The sequence below is a fragment of the Chelonoidis abingdonii genome, chromosome 11 (assembly GCF_003597395.2).
Source record: "Chelonoidis abingdonii isolate Lonesome George chromosome 11, CheloAbing_2.0, whole genome shotgun sequence".
NCBI classification, from domain to species: Eukaryota; Metazoa; Chordata; order Testudines; family Testudinidae; genus Chelonoidis; species Chelonoidis abingdonii.
Genome location: NC_133779.1, coordinates 43,256,195 through 43,279,177, shown reverse-complemented (window position 1 = coordinate 43,279,177; position 22,983 = coordinate 43,256,195). Strand labels below are relative to the sequence as shown.

General features: G+C 45.8%; 1 protein-coding gene across 1 annotated transcript; it reads left to right on the top strand.

Moving 5' to 3' along the window:
* Positions 1-1,088: 1,088 nt before the first annotated feature.
* On the top strand, positions 1,089-22,780 carry NWD1 (NACHT and WD repeat domain containing 1). The gene is made up of 18 exons (XM_032782879.2): positions 1,089-1,234; positions 1,942-2,058; positions 3,561-3,909; positions 4,189-5,467; positions 5,916-6,119; positions 6,310-6,469; positions 6,859-6,976; positions 7,488-7,652; positions 8,221-8,415; positions 10,923-11,045; positions 12,432-12,631; positions 14,259-14,531; positions 15,359-15,449; positions 15,972-16,126; positions 18,409-18,685; positions 19,004-19,560; positions 20,685-20,793; positions 22,022-22,780. Exons 1-18 carry the CDS (start codon positions 1,121-1,123, stop codon positions 22,306-22,308), a joined length of 4,773 nt encoding a protein of 1,590 aa, XP_032638770.2. The 5' UTR covers positions 1,089-1,120; the 3' UTR covers positions 22,309-22,780.
* The last annotated feature ends 203 nt before the right edge of the window (positions 22,781-22,983 follow it).

Here is a 22,983-nt window from a genome sequence, read left to right as displayed (position 1 = left end):
CCTTGCGACACCTCCCCCCACACTCCTTTTTGAGTCAGGACCCCTACAATTACAACAGCCTGAAATTTCAGTTTTAAATAGCTGAAATAATGAAATTTACAATTTAAAAAATCCTATGACTGTGAAATTGACCAAAATGAACCATGAATTTGGTAGGATCCTACATATTGTATGCAGTGTCCCTGTAGCCATGTTGGTCCAATAAAAGATGTAACCTCATCTACTTTGTCCACATACACTGAGTAATTCAATGACATAGTAATTTAATTAAATCAATCAGTATTCATAAGTTGCACATAGACAGATTCCCCAAATCATCATATTTATTGTATTTTATTTTAACTTTCTCAGTTAACTGTTTGGGTTCATTCAGTGGATATGACACCGTTACAAGATGCTGCACTGACAGTCCTGGAGAGCCCTCTTTTCACAGCAGGCACAGTAGGGGCAGCAGCCACAGAAGCTTCACAAATGCAGCTCTGTCCCATGTGGAGGGACCCCCTCTAGGAGTTAAACTGTGCCCTTTGCTGTGGCTTTTCTACTGAGACAGACAACAGAGGGGCTGATTAGTCCCATATGTGAGGGGGTTTGACCATCATGAAATGCATCCAGGGGTTGGAAATACACTGTCCTGGATCAGTACTAGATCAAGGCTGCTGTGTGATACTCAACAGCTCTAAGCTACCTCAAAATCCACTGTTGCTCAGCTTGCATTTTAAAAAAAAACATAAAGCAAACCAAAAACACATTATGTTTCTATGTCTTATGAAGAAAATATTTAAAATACGACTTCACTTAACCAATGCAGTAATGTGTGCCTGAATTCGCACACAGCAGGAAACAATAGTGCTGACTGTCAGACAGCACTGTGGTGAGGAGAGTATGAAACCTAGCTAGATTAGACAAGTATTCATCTAAACAGGGTTTTTAAATCTGAAACCTAAAGGTAATGAGTAGGTTGACTGACAACTAGAAAGACGATTCCTAACTTTTGTTGTGGTGCTGCACAAATCTTTCCCCTGATGATTACCTGTTCTGTTCATTCCCTCTGAAGCACCTGGCATTGGCCACTGTCAGAAGACAGGATACTGGGCTAGATGGACCTTTGGTCTTAGCCAGTATGGCCACTCTTATGTTCTTCCTTGCAGACATGGCTACAGAGAGAGAGACCTTGCTTAAGGCAGCATACCCTGAGGTCCAGGCCTTCTGTCAGAAGCACAGTTTAATGTTTGAGGTAAACCATTTCCTGTAGTACAGATTATTGCTGATGCTTTCTAACCTGGCTGCAGGCCATTAAAGTGTGTGAGATGCAGGAAAAAAGTGATCCACGCCCCACAAATGCTCCCTGACTTCTCAGTCTCCCTAAAGGCTTAGGAGCTTTCAGGAAGGGTTGTGTTGGCCTCTTAGTTCTCACATTACTCCCAGGCTCCCAGGCTCCTTTGGAGAAGTTATTCTATACTTTCTCTACACTGATAAACAACTGTTCTGTGTTCCACCCCAGAGGTGGATGCACCTCAGGAGTATCTGCAATTATCTCAGTCTGTACCATCTGTGCAGAACTTTTGGCATAAAAGAGGTTGTTGTAAGGCTGGGGATCATTATTATTATATCCTATAATGCAGCAGCATACAAATATTGTAACAAACATCCTTCAGATTAACAAGTTTCCTTGACTTGAGCAAAACTATATGAGTCACATGTCAGACTGCATATGGTTCAAATTCCCAAATTTGTGCCTCCTTCCAGATATCCCTGGCAAGAAATTACATGCCTCTCTGCCTCTCCCAAGTTTCTAGTCACTAAATCACATGGGCCTTGTTGATTTCAGCTTTATTTTTGAAATTAAAGTGATGTGGTAGCTTTGTCCCTCCATATCACCGCCATTTCAAGATGCTCTGAATTATTCTCCAAGCATCCCTGTGCTTTTTTGCTGTTCTGCAGGTAATTGACCTGAGATGGGGTGTTTGTGACGTTATAGACATTGATCACATGAACACACAACTCTGTCTCGAGGAGATTGAATCCTGTCAAAAACTGTCAGTGGGTCCTACTTTTATCGTAAGTACAAAGAGTGCATGCTCAGACCCCACTACCAAGAAAGACATATGGGGCTGGACTCACACATCCATAACTTACTAAGCTCATGTGGAGATGCAGGAGTCTTTTAGTAACACAGAAAGATGATCAGGGTGCTTGTCATTACTTGGAGGAAGAAGTCTTCAGAAGTATTTCATCAGGGAGCAGAAGAGGGAAGTTTCAGCAACTAGGTGGGGTTTGGCCCCAAAAGTACACACACGGCACATGTCCAGGCCAGCTCTGAACACATGGGCTCTTAAGGGAACAGGGCTGCAGCACTGGAGACAATGGGTTGTGGGGAAGAGGACTGTGCGTACTGAAGAAGCAGCCAGAGTTAGGAGTAAGACAGACAGAATAAGAGATGAGTGGGCAGTGCCATCTATCACTCCAAGAGCTCTACCTGAGGGCCTGGGTGACTTTCATTGGCAAACTAAACAGTTCAGAAAAAATCTTCTCGGGAAAGAATGTGGCAAAGAACCAGAAATATACTCCCATGGCAAGGAGTGAGTGTGTCTGTTCCACTGCTTTGCCCCACACAGGGGGAGGGAACTGGGGACCCTCTAACATCTCCTTCCAGGAGCTGAAGGCTGCATGTTATGGCAACCTCTTTCCTGACCTGCTTGCTGCCCTTCCTTCAGGTGACCTAGCACTGTGCTGACAGGCATGGTATTAAAGATCTGATCAGAATACAATACTCAGAGCTGTCAGGTCCTGTTCTCTCCAAAGGAGATGAGCTGGGGTTACAATATCAGCCACCTGTTCTGGTGCCACACCCACCTTGTTGTTTGGGGTTGGTTACATTTTAGAAAGAGAGAAGAAAAGGTGCTGTTGACAGGACAGAACAAACAGGGAGAGGGCCCTGCCCTAGCAAGAGCCCCGTCCTGGTAAGGGCCTGGCCCCAGGGAGGCCCTGCTGTGGCCAGAGCTGCGTGTGAGTAAATAAATCATTGGGCAGTTGTGCGAAATACATCTGATATCCCCAAGAGTCTTCTGCATTCAAAGCCTGACAGGTCTCAGAGAGAGAGTCAATTAGAACCTCAGCACTGAGTTACTGTGTGCGCCCCAGAGGAGCATGCTTTGTGCTCTGCTCTGACTGTTCAGATGCTCCCATTAGCTGCTCCATGTTGTATTCTGCAAATGCCTCTAGTGGTAGTCAGGTAATTTCATAACCAAGCAGCCATGCCCAGACTGCCTCCCACTATGGGTCTTGCTCCCCAGGCCTCAGCCCAAGGCCTGATCCATTTGTCAGGGCCTCAGATACAGCCAAACTTCCAGGCCCTCAGGCCCAGTCCAGCTGTCAGGGCCACAGCCACAACCCAGTTTCCCATCTGAGGCCTTGTCCAGCTCGCAGGCACAAGCCCAGTGCAACTCTCGGGGCCCCAGGTCTTCATTTCTACTTATTCAGGAGAAATGGGTTTCCCCCATTTGCCAGCAGATGATGACGCTGGTGAGTATTACAAGCTTTTTCTGGTCCCTCTGCTACAGGGGCTGCTTGGGGATTGCTATGGACACCGGCCCCTCCCCCGACTTATAGAAGAGAAGGAGTTTGAGACCCTGATTGCACAGCTGACAGGGGACCCCACCACCACACATCTCCTGACATTTTGGTACTGGAAGGATGAGAATGCCATTCCTTCTGTATATGTCCTGCAGCCAATTACTGACCACCTGCCCCACTGCCATCCCGCTGCCAACCAGGCTCAGCACCAGGGAGATGTGGAGGTCTGGAGGAGCGTGGAGAGAGACTTAGCCTCAGCACTGCGCCTGGCAGCCCGGGAAGCAGAGAAACACGGACTCATCAGCCAGGAACAGAGGCATCGCTATGATAAATCAGGTGTGCCCCAACATGAGACAATGGCCATAGCCAAGCAGGGCTCTCCCCCTACACCCTGGTTTTGTCTTCTTTGTGGCAATCAGGAGAAGATGGGCCTTTAACTCCATTTTGAGTCATCCCCAGTCTATGTGGGGGCGGGTAGCAGTGTGCTGGCTCGCTAGCTGCACTTGAGGTGCAGAGTGGGTAAGTGGGAGTGTGCTGGGCTGATTTAGACTGTGGCTTCTCCTCTGCTCTTTGTTGGACCTAAATGTTCTTCACATCTCCCCCCTACTTTTGTAGAGACAGAGTGGGAGATTGAACAAGGCCTCCTCAGCACCCAAGAGATCGACTCGGCTGCTTCCATATTCCTCAGAGAGGTTGAGGGCCTTGACAAACACCTGCTGGAAGGGACAAGCACGCAACTGGTGGATACAGAGGAAGATGGGAGCCTGGACAATGAAGCCCAACAGCTGCTCCAGAGCCTCAAGGCAAAAATTGCAAACTATTACCCCCAGCATCTCAAAGTGCATACAGTCCCATGGAATGCACACCCTGGGAACCCACGACACAAGGGGCATACCAAGTACCTGAAGGAGCTGTGTGAACAATTTATCACTGCTACAAATCACCAGGTCCTGAGAAGCCTCCGATACCGAGGGAAGAGCAGCGAGGAGACAGAGGGGCTTTTGCAGGAGCTGAACCACCACATGATGCTGTGCCTAGAGAGCTGCAGACTGTTCTGTGGGAGGCATGACTTACTGGATAACATTCTCCAAAGCATCAGACAGAATGATGACCATGTCCACACACCCCTCATTCTCTATGGGCCTCCAGGCTGTGGAAAGACCGCCCTGATGTGCAAATTGTCTGAGCAGGTGCGAACTCTCCTGGGGCAGGAGACTGTGGTGGTAATTCGCCAGCTGGGGACATCCCAGGTCAGCTCTACAATCCACAGCCTGCTGAGAGATATTTGTTCCCAGGTGTGTTTAGCATTTGGTTTGCCACCTCTTCCTGTACAGGTAACACAGGCTTGCAGTGATTTAATCCTGTTCTTCCACAACCTCCTCCTCATTGTCTCTCACCTTGGTGTACAGTCACTGGTGCTGTTCTTTGACTCTGTGGACCAGCTAATCCCTGCTAATGGTGCCCACAGACTCTACTGGCTGCCTAAAGACTGTCCCCCAAAGGTTCACATTGTTGTCTCCACTTCCATAGCAGAGTATGGGATTCTGGAAACTCTCCAAGAGGCCATGCCTGAGCCCGAGGCCTACTTTGAAGTGGGTCCATTATCCAGAGAGGAAGGTGGGAAGATGTTGGAGGTGCTGTTGGCATCAGTGAGACGGAAACTGAGCCCAGCTCAGCAGACTGTTCTCCAGCAAAGTTTCCCTGAGGGTGGGCACCCCCTGCTATTCAAGCTGGCCTTCAATGAGGCCAGGAGATGGGCATCCTACACTCTGCCTTCAGCACTGATGATTGTTACCACAGCCCAAGAAGCCATGCGCGGTCTGTGTGTGAGACTGGAAAAGCTGCATGGCAAAGTCCTGGTGGCACACATGCTGGGGTATATTGCCTCCTCACGGTAAGTGCTGCCATATCCCCTTTTGGAGCATCCTGCATCATCTAACTGCTCCTTTTGTCTGGGTGAATCTCAAGGGCTAAACACAAGTGCAGGCAACAGCAGCTCTCAGATTCTCTAGCCTGTGAATGTCTTTACATGAGCATAGGCACAAGCTCCTTTCTCTTACCTGCCACGCTGCCTAGTCTGGCCTATGAGTAATTGGTCTCCTGTGCTCCTCCAGGATTTGAGCTCTTAGCTAAGACTGCCTAGTGGAGACTTGGGTGGGTGAGGTTTGGGGCCAGCCGGGGATTGAAGATATGTATATGAGAGAGAGAGAGTGAGTGAGAGTGTGTGTGTGTGTGTGTGTGTGTAAGGAGTAAAGATGCTGCTCCCCCTCCCACTTTGGAGGCCAATGCATACTGTTGGGGGGAGAGGACTAATCTCCCCGACTCTGTCATTCCCCAATCAGGAATGGGCTATCAGATGCAGAGCTGAAGGACATCTTGTCCGTCGATGATGAGGTTCTCTCTGAGATTTACCAGCACTGCTCTCCTCCATGTAAAACCATCCTGCACTTTCCTCCTCTGATGTGGGCTCGACTGCGCCATGACATTGGAGAGTACTTGGTAGAGAGACAGGCAGACGGCTTTGCACTTCTTGGCCTTGCTCACAGGTACAGAAGGGACACAGGATGAGGCGGCATAAACTCTTGTGTGGGGGATATCCCAGTGTTGGCTGTGTGGGGATCCTGCTTAGGTTCCCTGTCTCAGCCCTGCTGTCCATTCCCATCAGTGTTGATTGAGGCTCATGGGAACCCCATTCTCTGGATCCCCACCTCAGTGTCTCTGTCTTTCCTCTCCCAGACAGTTTACTGAAGTGGTGCAGAATCATTATCTACCAGCCCAAGAAAAAACCAAGCGTCATTTGCTCCTAGCAGATTTCTTCAGGGGGACTTGGAGTTGGGGCATGAAGAAGTCCCTGAAACTGCCACTTCTTGGCAAATCTCTGAATGCTGACAGGAAGGTGAGGCACCTCAGCAAGCATTCTTGGTACTCGCAGACCAAGAGGCCTGGGCCCTCAAACTGCAGGGCAGGGGGTAGGATCAGAGGCATTGGGAATTAGGGCAGATTGTTTCTGGGTGGCTTTTGTTATATCTACGCTACTTTGTCCATCACTGGTAACACCACTTGACAGGGACTTGGCCTGTATCAGCTTGCCTGCTGGCTCTGCTGTGCCCCTGGTGCAATATTGCTGCAGGTAGCCTGTCCCTCAGGCTGTTGCCTGGAAGGGTCGATGTCACACCATGAGTTAAAATCCAAATACTACGGCAGTGGAGGCATTAGTGAAATTAATCCATTACCTGTATCTCACCTGGTTTCTCCTTGATCACCTCCTGTTTCTCCCTTTACCAGGTAGCACCTCAGCCGCTCTGGTTCTCTGATACCGTTGCAAATCGGAGGAAGCTAAGCGAACTGCCTTTTCATTTACTCAACGCTGGGAGAATTGAGGAGCTAAAGCAAGACGTGCTGGGTAAGGGCTGGGGACAATGGTCAACAGGGAACATACTTCATTCCTTCAGCTGCATACCAGGGAGATGCAAAATCATAATTCATGTAACATTTCTGTATTGAAAGTACTGGGAGCTGCCAAACTGAGCATCAACAGCCAAATTGAGAAGGAAACCTGTGAAAGAGAAAAATACATTATCCTCACAAACTGTTACCCCAGACACTTCAGAGTCCTCATCATCCACACTCCAGTCACTGAGAGAAATAAAAATCCACACTCCCACTCTTCCCAAGGCTCAGGAGGAGACATTTTAAAACAGTACATTAAGAAAGTATTCACCCACTCAAAAAGAGGCTAAAAGAGGAACCACAAAGAATGACAGCCCCTAGTCTCCCTGAAGAGTGGCCTCAGACCCTCTCCAGGAGTGGGCTTTCCCATCATCACCAGGAGCATGACCCCCAGTCCTCTGGACTGAATGGTTCCACCTTGTGCCCAATGTTCTCTTCTCTGATGTCAGTACTCTTTTCTGCAGGGAATATGAACTGGATCACCTGTAAAATTGTTGCCACTGGAATTCAGGGCATTGTCAATGACTTTGCCATGTGCAATGAGCGTATTAACTGCCCAGAGCTACACCTTATACAAGAAACCCTTCTTCTTTTGAAACCAGCACTTGACTATATAGATGGTGTTGTAGGTAAGAGCCACTTCTGGTCCATATTTGAACTGCAGTTGGCCATGGGCAGATCTATTCTGGGGAAGTTGGAATATTTGCTCCCTAGAGGAAGTTTCTTCTTGGGCAATTACAACTAAAGATGAAATCCTTCCTTAGGTATCTCCGGACCTCTGGGGAGGAACCCGCAATTTTCTTTTTGGAAAGTTAATAGCTTTCGCCAATAGGCATCTTGTTTATTAGATCAGAGCAGTTCATCCAGCCCAGAAGGTCCTTCCCTTCATACTCCCTTCACTATCAGCGTCTACCAGCCACCTGAACCCCTGGCAGCGTTACCATTATTTAAAGGGATAGATTCACAATTCCCCACCCCCATGAAAATTCTCCAATACACAGTTAAATCTATCCAAGTTTTTATACTGCATCCATCCCTGCAGTATCTCAGTACCTAGCCAGGGAAGGGCAAACTCACACCTGCTCATTATAAACTGGTAGCCTATGCACTGTATTCCATACTGAATGATTGTAATGGCCTCCCACAGTCATATGCTAGGAGCCCTTTTAAAATTCCTTGTCTTTTCCCTCTTAGGAGTGAGTATTATATACATTGAGGTGCTGGCCAGGCTGCATTTTTTCATGTTTTCCTATCCTGATCTAATTGGAAAGCTGTGCCAACAGTGTCTAAGCTGGCTCAATGTCTGTCCTCATCCTGTTCTTGTCCCGCTGTGTGGATTCCTTCAGCCACCTGGTGGGCCTCTTAAGAGGACTATCACTGGATTTCTAAAAGGTAAGGCCTTTTCTCAGGGCATGAGGATTCCTCAAGGGAGCTGACGGAAACGGGTCACCTTAATGAGACCAGAAGTATAGGAGCTACATGTGAGGAGATGGCACTATCTGTCAGTTCTCCCTGCTCTCTTTGTCCCACAGCATCTCTGACATTTGCTATTTGGTGCTTGGGAAATGCAGTTGGATTTCCATGGGCCTCCTAGGGAATTTCAGATAGTTGAGTTACTTTACCAATAGGTGATTCTCTGTGACACAGCTGGCAGGATGGTGCATATTACTAACACCAGGGCACACAAAAGGAGCCTGGAAGGTGTTGCAAGCAACTCTGACTGGCATTAAAGTTCACATTAGCCTGTAATGAGAACAACTGATGTTGGGTGTCTGGTCTCTGACCTATTTCTGAGTGTGGGGATCAGCAGAGGCCTTGTTCCCCAGGTAGGGGACTAACAGTGTTGTAAATATTGGATATTGTGTCTCCCTCTATAGGTAGAGGTGACTATTGCACCACATAGGGCACTCATCCAAGGTCTCCTTTGCAGGACATTCCAGTTTGCTTATGATACTGTGAGGCTTACTCATATTTGGTTTAACTGTTTCTAGTTATTAATCTCACTTAGTGATTTCTGAATAATTGGCACAGTGCAGTAATGCACCAGCTCACTACAGTCTTGGAGGTGTATTAGTCTAGGCACAAAATCTACTCACTCATCCCTTACCAAGATGAAGATGATAAAGCTCATTATAGTTTGCTTGCCTGATTATTCTTGGGGGGAATTCTGATGGAATTAAAGAGAAGAATTAGATAAGTTCATGGAGGATAGGTCCATCAATGGCTATTAGCCAGGATGAGCAGGGATGGATCTCCCTAGCCTCTGTTTACAAGAAGCTGGGAATGGGCGACGGGATGGATCACTTGATGATTACCTGTTCTGTTCATTCCCTCTGTGGCACCTAGCATTGGCCACTGTCAGAAGACAGGATACTGGGATAGATAGACCTTTGGTCTGACCCAGTATGGCCGTTCTTATGCAGAATTTTACACAAATTAGTGGTGTTCGTGCAGAATTTCCTTTCCCCCACAGAAATGGGCTGCAGTGTTGCTGGTTGCCACTAGAGGCCACTGGACCCAGCAGAGCCCAGCTTGCACATAGAAGATATTGCGATGGGGCAGAGGAGGGCAGGGAAGGGAGCTAAAGGGTTCCTGACAGCTGAAGTTCCCAGCATGCCTTAAGGGAAGGAGAGGGCAGTGCACAGGAAACTTCATGCAAGACTGGGACAGAGCATTAGGTTCTTTCTCCCTCTGCATCCCTGGGCCCTAGGGAGAAGGGAGGCAGGTGTCTGGGCTGGGGGAGCCAAGACTGGGCTCTGGGGGAAAAGGGGGCAGGTATCTGGGCAAGGGGAGGCCCTGCAGCTGGGATCTAGGGGGAGGAAGTGCGGGTATCTGGGCTAGGGGGAATCCATGGCTGGGCTGGGAGTGGAGGGAGTTTGGGTGTATTTGCTGAGGGGGTCCACACAGTTGGGCTCTGGTGGGGAAGGGTTGTATCTCCCCCCGCCCCTCCCCAGCTGGGATCTGGAGTGGGGAAGAGGGCAGAGAAACAGGAACTGGGTTGTCCTAGTGGTTTGAACAGGGGGTTGGACTAGATGACCTCCTGAGGTCTCTTCCAACTCTAATCTTCTATGATCCTATGAATAACTCTACTCCTGGGGGAATTTTTGTGTGTGTCTGTATTGTTACAGACTTACTTGCTGACAGGTATTTTGATATAAATTACAAAAATAACTGAAACTGGTGATTATGTAGTGTTATTTTGACAAATAACGTTTGCAGAATTTTGCAATATTATGTGCAGAATTTTTTATTTTGGGGCACAGAATGCCCCCAAGAGTACCCAATAAAGAAAATGGATGTCCCTGTGGAAGCAGAATTTTGCTAGACTGCATTAATGTATATATTATGGGATGCGACAGTTTCCGTATTTCCTCTGCCTGTAACACAAAGGAATTGTAAGGTCCATCTGCTGATTTAACCTTTCATGGTTAATTTAGTACTGGTTACGTTTTTGACTGCTTTTACTGCACCAAGGGAGAGATGCCACTCAACAGTATTTACAATATAAACAAACTCAGATCCACAAATGTCTGAGGGAACCTAATCTAGTTTGGTTGGTCTCTTGTCACATAAGTCACACAAGGTCAGTAAAAGACTTGCTGCTATCACAGGTGAGAAATGATACATAAGACCAGTCATGATGGATCAGACCAAAGATCCATCTAGCCCAGTATCTTATCTTCCAACAGTGGCCAATATCAGGTGCCCCTGAAGGAATGAACAGAACAGGTAATCATCAAGTGATCCATCCCCTGTCACCCATTCCCAGCTTCTGGCAAACAGAGGCTAGGGACACCATCCCTGTCCATCTTGGCTAATAGCCATTGATAGACCTATCCTCCATGAACTTATCCAGTGCTGTGTCTGCAGACTCCCCTTCCATCTATGTTTAATTACAGGTGTGACAGTGCTGGAACTCAGTTCTGATCACAGGGTACTGGTGGCAGGATCCCAGGATGGCACGATGATTGTGTGGATCATGGAGGAAACTGAGGTGATGCACACCTTGACTGGGCACTCTGGTGAGCCTTTTAAAGGGGGCGTGGTTCCTGACTTCTGCTTATATTATACCGGAGGTCCTCAAACTTCATTGTACTGCTACCCCCTTCTGACAATAAAAATTATGACATGATCCTAGGAGGGGAGACTGAAGCCTGAACCTGCCCAAGCTCTGCCACTCCAGGTGGGGTGGGGGGTCAAAGCCAAAGCCTGAGCCCCACTGGCCTGGGCAGGGGAGCCAAAGCCAAAACCAAAGGGGTCAGCCCCAGGCAGGGTGCCTGTAACTTGAGCCCCAACCCTCTGGGCAGAAGCCCTCAGCCTTTGGCTTTGGCCTGCGGTGGTGGAGCTCAGGCTTCGGCCCTGGGCCCCAGCAAGTCCAAAACGGCCCTGGTGACCCCATTAAAATGGGGTTCCGACCCACTTTGGGGGCTCGACCTAAGTTCCCTCTAAGCTGCACAGCTGCCTATTAAGCCCCATGCAGGACCTCAGGGCTGCGGTGGGGAGAGGCACCCCTCCCTGCCAGCCCCAGCATGGTCCTGCCCCAGACTTGCCAAGGAGCCCCTCCCTTGGCCCAGCCCAACCAAAGCTGCCGCAGCTGGGGGGAGCTGCTGCAGCTGGGGGGAGGTGTCTGCACCCCAAACCCCTCATCTCTGGCCCCACCCCAGAGCCCACATCTCCCTACACGCGAAGCCTCTGCCCCAGCCCTGAGCCCCCTTCCGCACCCCAAACCTTCATCCCCAGCTCCACCCCAGAGCCCGCAACCCCAGCCAGAGCCCTCATCCCCCCACACCCCTACCCTCTGCTCCAGCCCTGCACCCCCTACCACACTCTGAACCCCTCGGCCCCACCTCCACTACATCAGTTTTGTTATGTGCACCAATATGAAGGTGATGTGTCACACATCACCTCCATATTGGTGTACATCATAAAATTCATTCGGCACATGAATGTAAAAAATTAGAGGGAACACTGGTCCTGACCCACAGCATGAGAACTGCTGTACTATACAGAGAGCTTCTGTGTGGTGGCAACACCCAGACCTCAAAGCTGAAGGCTGCAACAAATGTATTTTACCGCCAAACTGTCCTGTTCCATGCAGCATCCTTTAAACAGATCAAATGATTGCCCATAATTAAAAGTTATTTTAGAATGTGGTAACTGAGAGTCATTTAATGGATTAAAACTGCCCTCTCTAATGTTGCCGTAGAATGCAATTAACTCCCCCATTGACCCTCATTGGAGAATTTTTCTCACCGCCTTACAACAACATTGACTGTTTGCATCCAGTCATTCCTGAGCTGTAAGCACAACAGGCATTTCACAGCTGATGGTAATCTGGGCACTCTTCCAATTGTTAGAAGTGTGGAGGGTCCCCCATTTTGCAAATGCTTCTCTCTGCTGTTTTGTAGCTGAGGTGAGATGTGTGAAAGTGTTTGAAAAAGGGACTTCCGCTGTCTCAGCTGCCATGGATTACACTCTACGCATCTGGAATTTAGTCTCTGGCAGACAGAAGTTTTCTATTCAGGACAGTCACTCTGGAGAGCAGCATCTATATCAGCTTCACGTGGATGAAAGGAACAGGATTGTGTATTCAGCATCAGGTGCAAAGGTATGGAACTGGAAGCCATCCCATAATGTAAAGTGCACAGAAAAGACAAGAGTCTGAGCAGAAACCACAAGAAGTTACAATCAGGGAATCATGACGCATAGAGATGGAAAAAGCAGTGCTAGAACTAGGGATGCCGGAGGTGTGGCAGCACCCCTGGCTTTAAATGGTTTCCATCATATACAGGGTTGACAGCTTTGTTCCATGACTTTCAGCACCCCCACTATAAAAATTATTCCAACACCACTGGATGGAAAAGCCTACTGGGTCCTATCCAGTCCAAACTCCTGGGGCCAGTGCAGAATATCCCAGGTGGACATTTGCTAGTGCTTTGTCCAGTCTACTTTTCAAAGTCTTAAATGATGGGGCTCCCATGCCTTCCCTTCCACTGGCTAGCACAGGGAATCCCGTCTTCAGCAACCATTCCAGGAACTGAAGACAAAAATTGGTTGTTTGGAGCTTGGATAAAATGCAAAGCCTGATCTACATTTTAGAATTAACTCAACCTAGCTATGTCACACAGGGATCTGAAAAATTTCATGCCCTGAGTGTCAAGGTTAGATCAACCTAACCCCCAGTGTAACAGCAGCTAGGTCAACAGAAGAATTCTGATACTGATTCAAACTGGATTTTGTAGAAACCAACAGCCAAAGAAAGGGCTTTTGATATAAAAAAGGCTAAGTTTAAACCAGGGGCAGGCAATCTGCAGCATGCGAGCTGATTTTCAGTGGCACTCACACTGCCGGGTCCTGGCCACCGGTCCGGGGGGATCTGCATTTTAATTTAATTTTAAATGAAGTTTCTTAAACATTTAAAAAACCTAATTTACTTTACATACAATAATAGTTTAGTTATATATTATAGACTTATAGAAAGAGACCTTCTAAAAACGTTAAAATGTATTACCAGCACGCGAAACCTTAAATTAGAGTGAATAAATGAAAACTCGGCACACCACTGCTGAAAGGTTGCTGAGCCTGGTTTAAACTAACTCTGGGCTTTCTATCTAATCCAGCAAATGGACAGGACCTTCTGTCCAAAGGGGGAGGGGGCAACCCTTGCAGAAGGATTAGAAGGATTTTGACCTACTAGGGCCCCATAAAACTGATGGGTGAGTGCTGGTAAGCTTTTAGCATGCATATAGGAACTTTTATTGGTTTTTTTCCTCTGTAATGCTTTCACCTTAAGAATAAATGTGCTTGCTTAGGAAGATCTACGTGATAACTTGTAACTGCTGGGAATGCACTGTTCTACCCCTTAGAGAAAAAGCAAAGCACAGGCACCGGCCTTTAGGTAGAGTGGCTTACTAGGCATATCAAAATGTAAGGCAGGGAGCTATACATCCTTAAAAAGCCCAGTTTGAAGGCTAAACAGAGACAGGTGATACCAGGAGACCTGGCTGTGACCATAGAAGGGGGACACAGGTGCAGTTACTCTAAGATTGTGATAGCAACAACCACATGGAAGTTCTTCCAAGGAATCATGTGGGTTTTGTAAAATATTTTGAGATCCTTGAAGCGTGAAATTTGGGAAATTAAGTCAGCATCTAAACTTCAGAATCAATATATGTACAAATGCTGCATAAAAAGATCTCCGGCGAAGGTGACCTGCCAATCCTTCTTTTTACTAGGTTAATGCCTGGCACCTGGAAACAGCGGAACATATTTTCCAGATTTCTGGTGAGGCCCCAAATGCGTGGCTGTGCACTGAAGTGTTTGAGTCAAGGCAGGTGGTTATGACTGTGTCTGAAGGAGGAACACTGAGTCTGTGGGACAGCAGAACGGGAGAGCTCCAGTCTAAGCGCCAGCTATCAGGGCTACAGGAAGAAGCACCAACTTGCAGCATTCTGATCCAGAAGCAAGGAAAGATGATAGTAGGATTTAGCAGGGGTTCCCTCTCCATGGTGCGTCTCTCTGCTTAGCTAGCTATAACATTTCAGGGATTTAATCTACGAAATGCTGGCTTTGTGGGGATTCTGGATTCTCTCTTCTCAGTTTCACTTTGCTCTGTGCTGATGCCTGCATCTTTGATAGGTCTTTGTCATCATACAGATTCCCTGATAGATTTTCACACTTCCATGGTTTCTAGGAGTTCCTAAGACAGCCAATTTGACATACTGTAGCATGATGTCCTTTGTTCACTTGCTCACCCATCAGCAGCAATGTGATTGCAAGATCCAAATGCTGTAAAGCTAGGCTCCGTTTCTGACTCTCCCACAAATTTGCTATGTGACTGAGCAAAAAATTTCCCCTTTCTGTGCTTCAATTTGGCCATGTGTAATATGAAGATAATGCACTTCACTGGGGTGTTTTCTGTTCATAAAGCGCATTGAGCTCCTTGGATAGAAGGTGCTAGACAAGGGTAGAATATTATTAGCAATAAAAGTGTGCACGGGAGGAGAAAGACTTTGCACCAAGGTCTCCCTGGTAAACTGTCCACTAAGGTCCAGTGAAATGAGCCAAAGTACAGTTCCAGGCACCATCCAGCCTTCTGCTGAACTAGGTAATAGGATGGGTCTCCAAAGGACTTTCCTCTCCTCATGATGAAGAAAGCATGCTCCTTATAACTGCAGACCTCATGCTGTGTACACATGGGAGCTGCACATCATTGAGAGGCCAAACTAAACTCTATTCACCTTAGTTTCTATCCTCCTATCATCTTCCCTCTAACCTGAGAGAGGCAGCTTAACCACCACAGTGCTGTGTCTGACTCTACCTTCTCTTTCGGCAGATCTTCTCTGATGGAAACAGCTTAATGAAGAAACTTCCTGGAAGAGTTCGCTTTCTGGTAGTGTCAGAAGATGAGTCCCTTCTTGCTGCAGGTTTAACTCCATCCCGATTACTTGGGAAAGATTTCAGCAGATTTATAAAAGATGATGGCAGTAGTCTCTCTAAGTGTGATACACTCAGTGTCCCTTAAACAGGGGCCAAGATGGGGTTCTTTCCCTCTTATTAACATGTTCTTATCAATCTAATATGCTCAAAGGGCTGGAAAGCAATGGGGTGAAATTCATCCTGTGCAGACAGCCAGCACATGGTCTATGCACCATATAAGTCCTACAATGAGAAAGTAAGTGGGACTTAAGTGATGCATAGGACTTGTGCTGGGCCTCTGCCAGGGGAGAATTTCAGCCCCCTGGGTTCTGAGCAGTTCTCAATGTACAACTTTACTGGCATGCTCAGACCAACAGATTATGACCATGAATGGAGGAGATATGTAACATTTTAGAGCCTCTGAATGTACATTGGGTGGGTCTGGCCTTGTCTGTACTATATCTTCCCAAGTGCTTTCAAAAGCTTCTCCCCAGATCAGTAAATCAGAAACTAACATTCCATTGTTTTAGGCTTTGGGGTGTATGTGCGAGTGTTCCTGGCCAACTCAAAGGGACTCCACAGGTTCATGGCAGCAGACCTGGAACATGAGTGCATAGTGCACACAGGTGTTTTCTCTCCTGACAACAACATCATTGTCACAGGCTCTCAGGGTGAATCTATCCAGGTAAGAGGGGAAGCTTTCCCATGAGAAATGCCTCCTGCAGGCCCAGCTCACATCTGCGTGCTGGTCCCTAACCACCTGCCTTGTGGATGCATTTATGGTGTTTCTGTTATTGTCCCATCTGAATGTCTTTCTCTTATCTCTTTCCTAGTTCTAGTAGTGTGTAGCTCTCACTCTGTTCTCCTGTTAATTCTTTTCCTGGCACTGAACAGTGAGTGACAGTACTATATAAATTCCCAGAGAGAGAAAGGCCAGGGAGAGCTTATAACACTGGTCTACAATTTTTGAGAAGTCGTCTGCTTCAGAGATAAAATGTGGTATTTATTATGTATTTTGATGTGCTGAATTCAAATATGACAATTAAAACAACTAATTGGCTACTGTTTCTAAGATATTTAAGTTTTTACATTATTGTCTATGTATTGTGTCATAGTAAGAGTTTTAATCAATAAATTTTAACCTAGGTCTTTTTCATGTAGTTTTGGTTGCTTTACATGATATATTTACCTGTCCTGTTATAGCACAAAAAATCAGCAAAAGGGTATTATACAATAACTTTTAATTATGAACCAAAAAGGCAAAAACTAATTTAAGTACATAAGTTTTATTCAAGTGTCTACTCTGCATCTCTTGCTGTCTCTGTATTCTTAATGGAGCAAATCTCTGTCACTGTCTGCAATAGTCTGCAAGCATTGATGAGGCTCCATTCTGTGCGTTTCTCATGTTATGCAATGTCTGGTGAAATGTCACGTGCTTAGTCACTCTGCTCGCAGATTCGGTGGAAAAATCTAGATGAAGATGCAAAATGTATCTTTAGTGACAGTTGCAACCAGGCTTTGTATGCTTGAGGAGGATTTCTCCACACCAACCTGTAGTTGTTGCCTTGTTTTTCTGAAGAATTATTGCCACTAATGGAGGCTTCCATGGCGTCTTTTACTTGCACGCAGTGCGATGGTCAAATGCATTCATTATCGAGAAGTTCATGAATTGAGGACAACAAGAACCTTCTTTATCTTAGCTTCACTTACCTTGGAAATTTTCCACGGAGGTACTTGAAATCTGCTTGTGTTTTGTCAATGCTTGACAAATTGTTTTCATCAGACCCAGTCTTGATGTGTAGCGTGAGGTAACAAAATCTTCCTTGATTCAACAAGTGGTGATGCTGAACACTTTTCCTCCGGCTCAATGACTGTCGAGTGGCAGTCTTTCTTGATGTAGTGGGAAATCTCTTGCAGCTATCCTCATTCGCAGAAACACGCAGTTACTTTGTGTATCCAGTCTGCAGGGACGAGCAGAGAGGCAACAACCTTCAAATCCACTAAGCTGCCACGATGTTGGTCATAGTTTATGCACCTCAAAAGTTGTTATCTGTTGGCATAGTGTTCCTTCATATGGACTCGATGACCAACTGGGATTGATGGCAACACATTGCCATTATGCAGCAAAACAGTTTAAGACTCATCCTCGATGAATCATGAACAGTTCTCACATCATCTGGATACGTGAACGATGTATGAGGCTGCCATCACAATCGACGTTGTTGCAGTAAGATCACCTTCCATAAGAAGAATGGGACAGTCTTTTGCGGATCACCTTCAGAGAGTTCCACTGCTGTGTCTGGGCCAGCAGCTGATTAGAGAATCACAATTTTAAGCATCATTTTCGCTCTCAGTGACCCAGAATTAGTAAAGTTTGACTACATTTATTTCAGAAGCATTTTGGCTGTAGAGCAGTGTAACCAGAGTATTACGGGATATTATTTTAAAATAATTAAAATTCCAAGACCCCAGAAACTGCCCTCTCCTCCAACAGTGAGAGTGAAGCAGCCCAAAGGGAATATTCTGTACCCGAGACATCATTTCTTTCCAAGAGGCTAAGACCTGGTGCCACCTAATTGAGGTCAGCAGGATCTCATGGGGTGTCATTCAGAGCAGAGATATCAGATAGGCAGAACAGCTCAAGGTCTTTTATAAACATTTATTTAAGAGAAGGTTTGTGTGTTTATTAACTGAACAGAAATGCTTCTAACACATTATCACTTTTGGAACATGTCCCATCTTTCTTTACTCTGTGTATGACACACTTGATTTCTCTTCTTTGTTTCTTGTTTTATGAGACTGTTTCTTGTATCATTACTTTGACTTTGTTTTTATAAAATTTTACTTTAATTGTTCTACTCCCCTCTTAGTAGGGTATGGGAGAGAGGAAAAATTATTTATTTAATGATTTTGTGTTTTCTTACTATTTTGACTGAATGCCACTATGTTTTTTCTAATTCTTCCCAGGTGTGGAGTTTATCAGAGCAGGGTTTGCTGACAGACACTTTGGATGGCATGGGAACACCAGTGACTCTTTTAGCCCTATGTGGCCACACACTGGTATCTGCCTCCCACAGTGCACCATATCTCAAAGTTTGGAACCTCACTTATGATCGTAAGCACAAAACCTTAGCACCAGTCCCAGATCGCATGGGATGCACTGCAATGTCCCATGATGGGAACTATGTCTACTTCCCTCAAGCTGGAGAAAGACATCAAGTCATCATCTGGGACTCCACTAAAGGTGAACGACAATCTATAAAACACTGTCGAGAATTAAAACTTGGCGTAACATGGGAATTAAAATGATTCCAAAAAATGAATAATTGATCTGACAGAGCCAGAGTTTTTTGGCCTTCCAAGCATGCTGCAAGGACTCTCTGTTCCTTCACCCTGTGTCAGAAGGGATGGGTTGAGCAGAGAGGGACTGTAAATTTAGGAATTATTTTAATCTCTTTTCTTTGACATTTTTGTCTAGATCATTATCATGACATATGGGAAAAACCCAAAGGACTAGGGCTGGAGCAGGGAGAACCTCACAGACATCTCTTCTCTGTTGCAGGTGCAGAGTGTGACACACTGGACACCTCTGCCCAAGTGAGATGTCTAGAGGTGGCTGAGCAGAAGCAGCTCCTTTTCACTGGGCTGGTGTCTGGAACGGTCCTTGTGTTTCCACTTAAGTCAAGGCAAGATGTGGTGTGCATCCCACCCCCAAAGTCACAGAAACCAGTCAACCACATGGCATTCAACAGGCAGGAAGAGCAGCTAGCCATAGCATATGATGACTTAATTCTTGTGCTGGATGTTAGCCCTGGAAAGCCATGCCCTGTGATTGACAAGCCTATTTATACCTTTTATACTCAGATCCCTGCTGCTGTGATTTCCAGTGTGGCTGTCCTTGCAAACTACCGGGTCCTCTATGGCATGTCAAGTGGGGACTTGTTCCTTTATGACTGCCCACATTCCAAAGTGTTTCCTTTGGAAATGCACACATGCATAGTCACCTGTTTAGAAACCAGCCATGGAGAGCAGTGGGCACTAAGTGGCTCTGAAGATTCTCTGCAGCGTCTCTGGGACTTGGATGCCTGCCAGTGGGAACATGAAATGTGCTACTATAAGGTACTGCCCTGGTGGGTGGAGACAGGGGCACAGCATTGTGAGTCACTTATTTCAATGAGCTAATAATGCATCTGAAAAGCCAAACAGTAGAAAAATGAGTCCATAGGAAGCCAAATTTTTATACAGGGGGGCATCTAAATCCTGTATCTGGCAGCTCAGTTGGCAGCTAGGTACCTGTTTTATGGCCTGAAGTGCCGATTTGTACATATCCAGGATTTTGATGCCTTAGTCAGAGACACTGTCAGTGCACAGTCACCATGAGCTAATGCACTTAACATCTCTCTGGCCCAGAGCCTGCTCACCACACTCACTTTCTTGGCATCAGCTGGAGGACTTGCATGTAAAGAGAACAGGATTTTACTCAGTGAATAAACAAAAGCAACACAGAGTGAACAGGCCAGGAACAGTGGAGGCAAGTAAAGAAAAAAAAAGTGAGGGAAGAGTTTGAGTTGATATTTTTAGCCTTTCACCTGTGCCTGACAGACCTCAGACTTCACCTGATGATATACCATGGAGTCAGACTGTATCCCAGGGGTAGGCAACCTATGGCACGGGTGCCGAAGGCGGCACACGAGCTGATTTTCAGTGGCATTCATGCTGTCTGGGTCCTGGCCACAGGTCTGAGAGGCGCTGCATTTTAATTTTAAATGAAGCTTCTTAAAGATTTTAAAAACCTTATTTACTTTACATACAACAATAGTTTAGTTATATATTTGGCTTATAGAAAGAGACCTTCTAAAAACGTTAAAATGTATTGCTGGCACATGACACCTTAAATTAGAGTGAATAAATGAAGACTCAGCACAGCACTTCTGAAAGGTTGCCAACCCCTGCTGTATCCAATCCGTGTCACTTGTAGATTAATTAGGTTCCTGGGAGATCACAGTGGATCTCCTCTTTTCTGCACAGCTGTAGATTGTTTTACAAGCAAAGGACTTCGTATTGTGGCATTTTGTGCCCCTATCAGGACCACTCAGCCTTATGGTGGAAATCCTGGTTTAATTAGATTTTCATCCCCATTCTCACAACTGCTGAGTAGCCAATAAATTGCATAGGGCTTCCTAGTCTCAACTTGCATTTAACAAGATATTTGTGGTCTAATTCAAACCTTTATCCATTTTTAGCAGACTTCCTTCTTGAAAGGTATTCAGTGCGCTTGCTTCTCGAAAGATGATAAGTACGTGTACACTGGGTCATTCGATCACTCCATTACAGTTTGGGATGTTTTAAGCGGTGAGTAATTCTGGATTTATAGCAAATATAAGGCAGGTTGTACACCTTATTGCCTTTATTAAACAGAGATCCAATGGCCTTGATGTGGTGCAAAGGAAAAGAGTTTTCACTTAGCAGTCTGGGTGAGGGTGCCTGCATGTTGAACAGAAAACTTGGGATACGTCTCCTGGCCAAAGACAGTTAATTGACAGACACAGATGGATACAAGGGGTTACAACTATATGTGGAGGAACACTGACACCTTCCCCCCAATCCCTGAATATCTGTGTTCCACAACGGCCTGACTTGATACCTCTATCTTTTGTGACATCACAATAGGATGTACCATCCCAGAGACCAGACCGTGGTTCTTTTGGGAGTGATATTATTATATTGAATAGCCACCATTATCTGTGGCTATAGTTTCCTTCTCAGCTGTACAGAGGTGATTAGGACACTGTCTCTGAGAAAGAAGAGAAAGACCTTTGACCTCCTCATACATAGTATCCAAATAAGTCCACCTTTAGAAGTATCCCCAAAGGCTAGGGCCCAGGAGTTCAAAAGCACCAGACTCAGCATAAGGAAGAAATGGGGGGGTGTTCTTTTTCCTTGCCACATCTCTGTATCAGATGCTATTTTGTGTGATCACACTCAGTTCAGCCCATTTTGCATAATCACTGTGACCATCCTTCCTAGATGGCTGTATGACTTGTCATTCTTTCCCAAAGGATGTGGCTAATCTGAGAAGGGGTATTACAGCAAAAGGGTTGCACAACTGTGTGTTTTGCACCTCTGGTAGCAGATTTACTGCTTTTTGGTATTTAAGTTGATTGTAAGCTTACACCATGGTAATAAGAAAATGCTTTCTGGGCAGAAGCCCAGTGGCCCTTTGAGAGATTTTCTTTCTACCTATTCCTCTTGCACACACTGAAGACAAAGTATTTGGTCCTGATCAGTTGCAAGTTTTATGGCAGTGTGATACGGCCGCTACAGGCTTCCCTCACCAAAACCATCAATATAGTTCCAACGGGGAGCTAATGACACTACTGATACAAAATTATTATTATTATTATCAACATTAACATCAGGGACTTTTTTTCTTGAGTCCACATTGTCCTTCTAAATGGTTCTCATTTATGGAAAATGACAAGTCCTTTTCCCACGCTTCTGGGGAATATACTAAGCTACAAGTCCTTTTGTCTGTTCTGACCTTGGTTTCTCCCTTTTGTCTTCTGGGGGTCTTCTGCAGGTACCCTGTTGGCTGTTCAATTTGTGTATGCAACTGCTAACAGAATCATGCCAACTGCAGATGGGTTCGTTGCAACAACAAGACTCGGCTATATAATTCGTGAGAGGTTCCGCTGCCCACAGTTCATAAGATCACAGTACAATCCACTCCAGAACATCAAGGCAACATGTGTAGTAAAATCCAGAAAGAAAGAGGAGGCAAACCCAAGAGAGCAACATAACAGAGGAAAAGTCTCCAGAAACCAGATTCGAACTAATAAACTCTCTCAAAACTGTGAAATCATGTAAAACTGGTGAAGTGGTTGAGCAGTTCCAGCAAGATTCTCAGACTATTTACTGGCTGAATATTTTTCATTTCGTTTGCAGCAGCCTGGCTCTGGACTAAGAGTGAGATCTTGCCTCTTATTCCAGATCAGCTTGTGTTGTTTTCTGAGGTCTTGATCCCGTTCCTATCAGTTTTCATGATGCAAAATCAAGATTGGATGTTTTTCTAAAAACTATGTTTTAGGAATTATTTTAGGGAAGGTTTATTGTCTGCGTTATGCAGGAGGTCAGACTAGATGATCACCATGGTCCCTTCTGGCTTTGGAATCTACAAATCAGGGCCCTAATTCTTGTTCATCCTCCTGGTGGTGCCTACCAACTCTTCTGCATAAAAGAACATTTGAGATAACTAATGAGTATGGGTAAGGCCAAGAAAAACTGTCTGGCATTTCTTGACTTGGGAAGCTTCAGATCTGTTTACAATATACTTCCAGAAAAGAGGCATTATCTCTAAAATACCTATGGTATTGGACAAGAACAGAACAAATGATGAAAAGTAAATCTGAATTTTACAAATGTCACTGTTAATTTACAGTTTTATTAGAAACAATGGGAAGGAATAATTTAAGATGCAACTTTATTCCTTAATGCCCTCAGCCTGCCCATTCCATGTAGATCTGGAAGTAGGGTGACCAGACA